This window comes from Agrilus planipennis, unplaced genomic scaffold, assembly GCF_000699045.2.
Source record: "Agrilus planipennis isolate EAB-ADULT unplaced genomic scaffold, Apla_2.0 scaffold5, whole genome shotgun sequence".
Taxonomy (NCBI): domain Eukaryota; kingdom Metazoa; phylum Arthropoda; class Insecta; order Coleoptera; family Buprestidae; genus Agrilus; species Agrilus planipennis.
Window position 1 is genome coordinate 3,252,848 of NW_020442468.1, and position 10,655 is coordinate 3,263,502.

General features: G+C 35.1%; 2 protein-coding genes across 4 annotated transcripts in view; both read right to left on the reverse strand.

The window, feature by feature from the left end:
- The window catches only part of LOC108736702, a 9,778-nt gene extending 3,356 nt beyond the window's left edge, over positions 1 to 6,422 (reverse strand). The window contains exon 1 of one of the 2 annotated variants that reach the window (XM_025981326.1): positions 5,982 to 6,422. In XM_025981326.1, coding sequence (XP_025837111.1) covers positions 5,982 to 6,036 — 55 coding nt within the window. In that variant the 5' untranslated portion in view covers positions 6,037 to 6,422. The remainder of the gene's footprint in view (positions 1 to 5,981) is intronic. The other variant, XM_025981327.1, reaches the window with a different exon arrangement.
- On the reverse strand, positions 2,103 to 5,878 carry LOC108736688. 2 transcript variants are annotated; one of them, XM_018469218.2, is made up of 4 exons: positions 3,570 to 3,901; positions 3,443 to 3,515; positions 2,476 to 2,613; positions 2,103 to 2,409 (listed from the first exon to the last, which is right to left on the reverse strand). In XM_018469218.2, exons 2-4 carry the CDS (start codon positions 3,501 to 3,503, stop codon positions 2,189 to 2,191), a joined length of 420 nt encoding a protein of 139 aa, XP_018324720.1. In that variant the 5' UTR covers positions 3,504 to 3,515; positions 3,570 to 3,901; the 3' UTR covers positions 2,103 to 2,188. The 2 variants fall into 2 exon arrangements, with proteins under 2 accessions (XP_018324720.1, XP_018324729.1); XM_018469227.2 differs by lacking the exons at positions 3,443 to 3,515; positions 3,570 to 3,901 and adding an exon at positions 5,693 to 5,878.
- Positions 6,423 to 10,655: the final 4,233 nt, after the last annotated feature.

The following is a 10,655-nucleotide window of genomic DNA, read 5'->3' on the forward strand; positions in this document are numbered from 1 at the left end:
TCTTCAAATATAAATAAACATCTCGTTGATATTTTCAGTAGTAAATGGTACCAATAACAGCACATTTGAGCAATGCAATTGTAGTGGATAAAATGGTCAATTTTTCCGTGCAGTACTGTACGGATTATACGCTCCTCGCCGGTTAAGAGTTCGGCCGAGAGTTGTCTCCTTCCTTTTCTGGCCTAGTGCTGTTCTTTTCTATTTTGCGCCGGTCAAATTGAAGGTCACATCGCTACAGAAAGTAAACGAAGATTTTTCAAATGATAATGTCGCCCTTGATGATTGCGTATAATAGAATATCCCTATGCTCGATTATCAACTCATATGGAGCTTAAACTCTACAACAGCCTTCTTTTTGTCCATGCCAAAAAAGCTATCTCCATCCCTGTAGAAGACGCACGCGTTATTATCTTCAGTTTATTGATATTTCATTATTATTCTTTTTTTTGAAATAATGACATTATGAGACAACAATAACCAATTAAATTGAGTGTTAGTCATAACACTATAGGACATTTTTTAATGAGTACTTAAATCATATTGTTATCAGTGAGCAATAAAAACGTGGACGGGTACGTACATACAAAAAACTCAAGAAGTTTAGACGTAGATAGGTACTAGTGGAATAGTTAAGATAACAATAATTGATCTAGTGGTTTTTAAACCACAAGTAGTTCTCTTATCTCAATAGCAATCAAGTCATCTCAGTAACGAAATAACTAATTGTTCACTAGTTTTAACTCATACAGTTTCGATTTTTACGTCAAGAAAAATGCTTCTATAATTTTTTGGTAAAAGGCATTCGTTCAAGAGTCACCTTGGGGGATTTCCTTGTACAAAGCACCTATTTCTGAAAAGTTCCAGTTTCATTCCTTCAAACGATGTCTAGACTCGAGACTACTGTTTTGAAGACATCATTACGTCACAAGCCTTTTATTTTGTCTTTTAGCCTATTTTCTTTGCAGGCAGTCAATGAGACGACAAACTGACGATGCAATTGTTTCTATAATACTGGATAATATAAAAGCAGTCGATTCACTATTCTTCAAATTTTTAAAGAATGTTCTCTATTGTGAAAATTCCCTCTCTGGCGTTCGGTTATTTAGTCTATTAGCACCAGGTTGTTAAATGATGACGTTAAACAATTGCTTAAATGGTTTGTAATTCTTTTTCTCAGCATTACGGTTAACATGGTTAATTCTAGTAATTTTTGGATATTTAGAACTGTACTTACTTAAGAATGTACGAAGGCAATGCCGAAAGTATACCTGAACTTTACTGTGAAGTGAAAATAGAAGTTGATAAAGGTCGAGTCCCCTTCAATAAAAAGAAGTCACTTTTATTCTCGCGAACGGGTAATTTAGAAATTCGAAAAAGATTGTTAAAGGTGTATGTTTGGAGCTGTACGGGTGCGAAACATGGACGGTGGATGCGGAGGAAAAAAAAGGTTAAAAGTGTTCGAAATGTGATGTTACATGCGAATGATGAGGGTACCGTGGATAGAGAAGGTTAGAAATGATGTGGTATTAGAAAGAATAGGTGAACAGAGGACTCTATGGAAGTCAATAAGAAATAGGCGAGATAGGCTGGTAGGACACCTTCTCAGACGTGAGGGGTTGGTCAGAGACATGTTAAAGGCAGGAACAAGGGTTAAAAGGAGTAGAGGTAGAACTAGATTAGATTACTATTCGGTTACTGCAAATAGTTAAGGATGTGGGACGTTCTAATTTTAGAGAAATGCGAAGATTAGCTCAGGATAGGAAACAATGGAGATGCTTGTCCATCCAGTCTTAAGATTGACGACCTTATAGTAATGATAATTGGCATAAATTGTTTAAAGATTAAAGAATGTGCTCATGCCAAAAACTTTGGAACATTGACATAATTTTGTGGAAAGAATTGCTCAAGCAAAATTTCAATATACCTAGATCAAATCTCTAGAATCGTATTTGCGGAATTAGCAACACTTTCAAGTTAAATCAAATTAAATTATTTTCCTATTGATCAATTTTGATAGGTTTCGTTTTATTTTTTTTTTTATTTACGTTTATGAGAGAAAAATTGTTGCTCTTTCCCACCGCATCAAGAAGGAGTTACCTTAATTCAATCAGTAACAAAAGGATTTGTAGAAAGCTATTTTATTATTACAATTACTATTTATGTACATTTGGAGAAAAATTACAAGTCTTTAACTCGGAAAATTCCAAAAGACAAATCCCAAACAATAACCCATAAGTGTAAACGAAACAATTGGATCGTGTGAAGATTCATTACAACCATCAGTGGGACATTCGCAAATAAAGCTTGACCCTTTATTCCATTCCGAACTGTAATAACACTTGTCGCCCTCGTCGTTATTATAGGCGCATTCCCTTACGATTACATCCTTCTCTTTCGGTAAGAAATAAACTAAAAATTGCAGAATCTAAAGATTACGACGTCCAAAACCTTTGAGCAACAATGTCAGATAGTTACTTTTGTAGGATACTTTTCTACAATACCGTTCCCTCGATGTACCCGTCTTTTCGGCACATTCCTTTAAGTACTTCATAGGATTTCCTACGCAATCTTTTTCCGTGTCGTCTCTGCACTGGTAACATTTGATACCAAAAACTTTAAAAAGAAGAGAATGCGTTAAAACATAATATTAAGTACAAGAAACATCTACATCTACACCTGACAGCAAAAGTTATAATACGTACCTACACCACGGACAAAAGTGAAGTTAAACGCAAAACAGTTTAACAGAAGTTCCGCATCCGCATCGTTCAATCAAAATGTAGTTTTAAGATACATAGTAATTAATGGAAATGCGAAAATTAACTAGAAAGAAGTAAAAGGATATGGATACAATCTATACTGGTTGATGACATGACCGTGGCTTTTTTGTCAGGCAAATCCAGCTAAAAAACTTTTGGATGTTTCATTCCTACCAGCCAGTAATGCTGGAGGCGGACAATCCCTGCGGACTACGCCGGAAGGTAGGGCGGAATGCCCTCTTCAGTCGTGGGAATGGATTGGTGGTGGTTCAAGTGAGAAAGATGAGACGGACGAAATGAAGACAGAAGAGAATGAAAGATTATCTGTGGAATATTACTGCCCCAGCATTTGCCTAAGTGATCCAAGGAAACCAGAGAAAAACTTGGACCTCTAGGTCATGCCGCTCGGTACAAATCCAGCTCCATCCTAGCAAATAACGTGGAGATTGGCATCTGTATCGATTAGCGTCACGCACGTTACAAAATTATCTTCTAATGAATACATTTGCAATTTCTTCGGATGGTGTCAATATTACAAAAAGAATAAGGTTTGATTCTAATTTTCTTTCAGTTTAAATCAACATCTTTTTGATCTTTTACCACAAGATCCTTGAAAATGTGATGGTACTCTATTTGATAATCTACGATTGATTTAGTTTGTTACAAAATTTGTTATTTCTTACCCCACTGTATCTGTAATAAAACTACCATTGTTATCAGAGTGTTGCCATGTCTAAGCCTCATTATACGACATGTCTGGAATTACAGAAAAGTCAATTTTATGCTTCTGTTGTCCCAAAAACAACTGACCCAAAGGGTGAGATTTCATTCTTTGTATCGTCAAAATGTAAACTATGTTTCACTCATCAAATAGTACAATAAAACATATGAAAAGTAAACTATAATAAAGTAAAATTATTCAGAAACGTTTGGTTGGATGAAATCTTTAGACTAAGGCGATGCAATGGATAAAATCATGAACACGATTTCCCTTGCGATACATTAATTAATTGAACTTATTTTTGAATTCACGCTGTCTGATTAATGACACTGTCATTTTTGGGTTAATCAGTCAAAAAACAAATGTACCTATCATTGGACATTTATTTATTTAGAATTGGTAGTATGTGTATTTAATTTTATTTAAGAAACATCCACCAAAAAAGTTTTGATAAAATCATTTGCTTAGCAATTTATTATTCTTATCAAATCCTTGATTAAATTTTATTTGGTCCATGTGATTTAGCGTATGCCTTAGTCGAGGCTAATAAAATGGATCAAAGAATCTGTATCAAATTTTGTGTGAAAAACAAAATTAAGTGCACGGACGCGTTCTAAATGTTGACTGTGGCATATGATGAAGTTACCTTGGACTGAAGCAACGTTTATCATTGGTACAAAATATTCAGGGGGCTGAAAAGATGTGAACGACAAATAGCGTGCTGGACGCCCGAACACGTCAACAACAGACGAAAACATTGATGAAGTGAAGAAAATAGTATTGACCAATCGTCAAATCACCATTAGAGAAGTTGCTAAGGACCTAAACATATCGATTGGTTCCTGCCATTCGATTTTTATCAATGATTTGGGCACCAGACGGGTCGCCGCGAAATTCGCACCAAAAATGTTCAATTTCGACCAAAAACCGCATCGCATTAACATTGCTAAGGAGCTGTTGGACTCTGTCCTGGACGACCCTGCTCCAGAGGGTCATAACTGGTGACGAATCATGGGTTTATGGTTATGACGTGAAAACCAAAACTCAATCATCCCAATGGAAGCTACCGCACGAACCAAGACCAAAAAAAGCGCACCAAATTGGGTCGAATGTGAAGATTTTACTTACAGTTTTCTTCGATTACACGAGCGTGGTGCATCATGGGTTCTTACCACAGGGTAGAACGGTCAATAAAGCATATTACCTACAAGTTATGCGCAATTTACGCCAAGCAGAAACGCCCGAATTTGTGGAAGAGCAAAATTGGCTTTTGCACCATGTTAACGCCCCTGCTCATACATCATTGATTGTGCGCGAATTTTTGGTCAAAAACAACAAACTAATAATGCCGCAGCCACCATATTCCCCAGATGTCACCTCATGTGACTTTTCTTGTTCCCGAAACTGAAAAGGCCCATGAAACGACGCTTGAGGAAATAAAGACGGCATCGAAGGAGAAGCTGAACAAGATCTCAAAAAAATGATTTTTTGAAGTGCTTCGAGGATTGGGGAAAACGTTGGCACAAGTGTATAATATCTGGTGGGGATTAATTTGAAGGGGACGAAATAGATAGTCATGAATAAATAATTTTTGAAAGAACTTAAAATTCGCATACTTTTTGAACAGAACTCGTACAGCAATAAACGTTGGCACAAGTGTATAACATCTGGTGGGGATTAATTTGAAGGGGACAAAATAGATAGTCATGAATAAATAAATAATTTTTGAAAAAACAGAAAATTCGCGATTATTTTTGAACATACCTCTCATTAGCATGCCTATGGTTAACTAGCAATACTCATGGTATTTGACACATTATCACATATTAGAAAGCGTATAAGCAAATTTTTTTTTTATTTTTTCGGTATTTTGCAACTCTTCGTCTATTTTTAATGGCACTAGCTGCCACTGACCCCTACAAGACGATTTTATAGATGCCGTGCATTTTAATAAATCTTTTTCTTACATTTACAACTGTTCTCAAATTTTTGGCTTTTAGAAAACTGTGTTTCATACATGCTCCGTTTCTATGTCCAGTTTTAGACTATTTTTTTTAACCTAATTATGTATAACGCTCGCGAAGCCCATCCTTAACATAATCAGCGAAGGCCGGGCGTAATTTTAAATAACGGATACAACAAATTATTCAATTCTTCTTATTTATTAAATAATAGATACAGTGTCAGTGTTACTGAGAGTTACTTCACTTACAGGTTGTTATCATTCACCGATGAAGTGAGTCGGTTAAAACAATTCTCGACTGAAAGTCATTCTTTTCGTTTGTTTTTTATTACGTATTTAAGGAAACAGACCATTTTGTTTTCATCCTTCCGGTTCGAAACAGTGTTAGACAGCCTTTAGATCGTAAAATGGCCACGTAAACAAAATATAACAACAACTACAATATACTAATTGTAAGCAACTATAAACGACGATAACTTGTGGAGAAACTTTATTTAACAGTATTTCAATCTGATGAATTTTAGAGTAGGTTGCTTACCCTTTTGGGATAATCCTGTGATGATTGTTACAAAAATTATTATAGTCTTCTTCATATTCCTGATGTACTTAGAAATGGATCAATCTTACATTTCTTACTAAAAGTTTCACGAAAATGTAAGTATGTAATAGTTTAAATGTCCATTAAAAGGACTTATTCACGTTTTCTATTTCACTGACGTTCTTTTAGACACACGAAAAATTGTTTTAATAAATATTCAACAAGTGAAAATCCCGGTAGGAACTTGCACAACTGAAATGCTTCAAACAGAAAACTGGCGATCTTTCGAATGGTAATATGCTAAGTGATAATTAGATAAACATCTCAGCTATTATTTGGTGATAATTGCTTTATCATCACTACACAATCCACATCGTCCAAATTGATGCTAATTTGTGTTGCATTAGCAACAAATTGTTATCTAATTGTGATTGTCTAACGTTACATATCGGTTCTGAACAGAAAAATATCGATCACACCTGCTTCACGTCACACATCACGAGACGAGGGTTAAACGATTCTCTTTAACTTTATGAAGGGTGTGTCGGGTTCACATAAATTAGCAAAGGCATACGTGTATCTTTATGAGAAAAAAATTGGTAGTTGAACAATTATTCAATGTGCGAGCTTCCTTAATTGTAATTTTATTGGTGACGCCATCTATTAATGCATTCCTACACGTCATTGAGGTAGTACGGTATCAAATTTAACAGATGGCGTATGGCACACATCCTTTAGTTTTGGCTTAAGGTAAAATTTTGTAAGGAAATATGTAGGACCGAGCTAATGTGGCTGACCCACCTTAAATATTAGTCCAATGTGATGTAAAATTTAAACCTCAAATAATCCAAGGTTGTTTGCTTAAAATAATGCAACAATATTTATTACTTTGCCCAAATAGAAGTATTAGTACGAATTTTCCTGTACCACGTCGTATACTTCAATTAGTTTCTCTAGCGATGTGCCCCTTCCAATGTCTTGCATGCGCACTGGCAAAATCGTAGGTAGGGAGAAAAAAGCTCATTATAATCTCGACTCTTGTTCATTAAACATAATTTTTCATACAGTACCTGCCAAAAGTTTAGTTCAATCATGAATAGTAGTGCGAGTGGAAAACAAGCGTTAAAGCATTTAATATGTCTTCAAATATAAATAAACATGTCGTTGATATTTTCAGTAGTAAATGGTACCAATAACAGCACATTTGAGCAATGCAATTGTACTGGATAAAATGGTCAATTTTTTCGTGCGGTACTGTACGGATTATACGCTCCTCGCCGGTTAAGAGTTCGGCCGAGAATTGTCTCCTTCCTTTTCTGGCCTAGTGCTGTTCTTTTCTATTTTGCGCCGGTCAAATTGAAGGTCACATCGCTACAGAAAGTAAACGAAGATTTTTCAAATGATAATGTCGCCCTTGATGATTGCGTATAATAGAATATCCCTATGCTCGATTATCAACTCATATGGAGCTTAAACTCTACAACAGCCTTCTTTTTGTCCATGCCAAAAAAACTAGCTCCGTCCCTGTGGAAAACGCACGCGTTACTTATCTTCAGTTTATTGATATTTACATTATTATTCTTTTTTTTGAAATAATTACTTTATGAGACAACAATAACCAATTAAATTGAGTGTTAGTCATAACACTATAGGACATTTTTTAATGAGTACTTAAACCATATTGTTATCAGTAAGCAATAAAAACGTAGACTGGTACGTACATACAAAAAACTCAAGAAGTTTAGACGTAGATAGGTACTAGTGGAATAGTTAAGATAACAATAATTGATCTAGTGGTTTTTAAACCACAAGTAGTTCTCTTATCTCAATAGCAATCAAGTCATCTCAGTAACGAAATAACTAATTGTTCACTAGTTTTAACTCATACAGTTTCGATTTTTACGTCAAGAAAAATGCTTCTATAATTTTTTGGTAAAAGGCATTCGTTCAAGAGTCACCTTGGGGGATTTCCTTGTACAAAGCACCTATTTCTGAAAAGTTCCAGTTTCATTCCTTCAAACGATGTCTAGACTCGAGACTACTGTTTTGAAGACATCATTACGTCACAAGCCTTTTATTTTGTCTTTTAGCCTATTTTCTTTGCAGGCAGTCAATGAGACGACAAACTGACGATGCAATTGTTTCTATAATACTGGATAATATAAAAGCAGTCGATTCACTATTCTTCAAATTTTTAAAGAATGTTCTCTATTGTGAAAATTCCCTCTCTGGCGTTCGGTTATTTAGTCTATTAGCACCAGGTTGTTAAATGATGACGTTAAACAATTGCTTAAATGGTTTGTAATTCTTTTTCTCAGCATTACGGTTAACACGGTTAATTCTAGTAATTTTTGGATATTTAGAACTGTACTTACTTAAGAATGTACGAAGGCAATGCCGAAAGTGTGCCTGAACTTTACTGCGAAGTAAAAATAGAAGATGAAAAATGTTTTAAAATTAGAAGAAGTGTCTGACTTTCGGTATCTAGCAAGTCAGATAAATCAGGACGGAAGGACTAGTAGGGATATAAAGCAGAGGATAGCGCAGGGTCGAGTCGTCTTCAATAAAAGGAAGTCACTTTTATTCTCGCGAACGGGTAATTTAGAAATTCGAGAAAGATTGTTAAAGATGTATGTTTGGAGCTGTACAGGTGCGAAACATGAACGGTGGGTACGGAGGAAAAAAGGTTAAAGGTTAAAAGTGTTCGAAATGTGACGTTACAAGCGAATGATGAGGATACCATGGATAGAGAAGGTTAGAAACGATGTGATATTAGAAAGAATAGGTGAACAGAGGACTCTATGGAAGTCAGTAAGGAATAGGCGAGATAGGCTGGTAGGACACCTTCTCAGGCGTGAGGGATTAGTCAGAGACATGTTAAAGGCAGGAACAAGGGTTAAAAGGAGTAGAGGTAGAACTAGATTAGATTACTATTCGGTTACTGCAAATAGTTAAGGATGTGGGACGTTCTAATTTTAGAAAAATGCGATGATTAGCTCAGGATAGGAAAGACTGGAGCTGCGTGTCCAACAGTCATTTATTTGATTGAAAATGTGGAAATTATTTAACACTTACGTGTGGAATTTGTTTGTGTATTAACAAAAAGTTCTCCTTTGCTGCATTGTCTTTGAGATGTACCTTATAAACTTTGTAATTTTCATAACTGACCTTGTAAGATAAAACTGTATAAATTAGAATGCTTAAAACATACAACAACCTCATAGTGCTCCGCGGAAAAACAAAAAAAAAATAAATTTTGATTGTCTAGCTTGGTTTCTTCACACACAATGCAGACACAAATTTTCAGTTTTTATGTACTAATAATGGGCTACTAATTAGACAGAGTAACCGGCATCGAAGTGATTCGATAAGGGAATGTTGTAATATATATATCTATACATATTACATATAAAAAAATTGAAGTGGATATTTCCTAGCTATATTGTTTAAAATAATTAATCAAATGATAATCCCTTAACAAAGGAATATCTGAAATGTTGGTGAGATGAGGCACACGTGCGTATTTTTTTAAATTATTTATTATAGACGAATTAACACGCATTTACAGTTTTATTTCCCGTATCAACAATAGCAACAGGTACTCGAATATAAAATTATGTAATTTTGGATAGTAGCCTAATGTTGAATACTGTGTTATCTCAAAGTCCGTTAATGGGGTTTTATAAATTAACACACAAAACAAAAGGTCTTAAACATAAAGTGATCTTGTGTAAAGCATACAGTTCAACTATTCACTAGTAAATTGCCCATACAATTATAAATTCATTTGTGACATAGGATTTTTTGTTTCTCCGCTTTCAGACTGTTACAAAAGGGTAAATAATTACCTTAGGGTAGAGTAATTTTGCACGTCAGATATTCTAGAATAGTTTTAGAATGTGGCTAAACGATTGAAACAAAAATTACTATCATGGATTTTTTGTTTCAATCACATGACCTGAAACATAAATATAAAAAAACTAATTTGGGATAGGAAGGATACCCTAAAATTAGATATCCAAAATTAAAAATCCGGTTTTCGTGCTTAGCGATAGAACATTGTCTAGTAATGACAAAAATTAAGTTTACGTCTGTGGTTTTTGTGTTGCGTTCCTACTTTTGGATGGCTGGATGTCGCAGAGGAGTTGCCAAACGCCTTTAACAAAAGAATTCAACATCTTCCACAAAATCGTCCCTCCTATGCAGAACCTATGTAATCGAGAGTGCACCTCATTGATGTAATCATCCTCAAACTCGTGTTGAACTGGATCAACAAGGTGGACAGGATGTCTAACTATGGATATCTATGACTCTCCGTCACCACTCCCTATCTAATGGTGCAACAGAAGTGTCATAACGGGAACAGAAGTAAATAGTAAATTTTTGCGAAAGCGGAAACAGAAGCGGATACGGAAGCGGAAGTGTAATGTTTTAGATATGATTCTGTAATGCAGTGGTCGTGCGCCCTTTTTGCGAATATTTTTTACAGATTTTATATTTGACACTTGCATCGTTATTATCAACAAAAAAAATTGGCAGTTATAGAGACTGCCGATAGAAGTGAAAACTTAAAACTTTTAGTATTAAAATTTGAAATTTCCCAATGTTTGAATAAAAATTATCAACATCAATCTGGTTTTCACATCTATTGACACTCCGAGCAACAATTATATG

Excerpts from the sequence above, each read along its gene's own strand:
- LOC108736688 (XM_018469218.2), bottom strand. The coding sequence starts at position 3,503 with ATGAGGCTTAGACATGGCAACACTCTGATAACAATGGTAGTTTTATTA. Across the intron at positions 2,614-3,442 it reads TTTATTACAGATACAGTGGG|TTTTTGGTATCAAATGTTAC; the intron begins GTAAGAAATAAC and ends TTCTTTTTAAAG. Across the intron at positions 2,410-2,475 it reads TAGAAAAGTATCCTACAAAA|TTTATTTCTTACCGAAAGAG; the intron begins GTAACTATCTGA and ends TGCAATTTTTAG.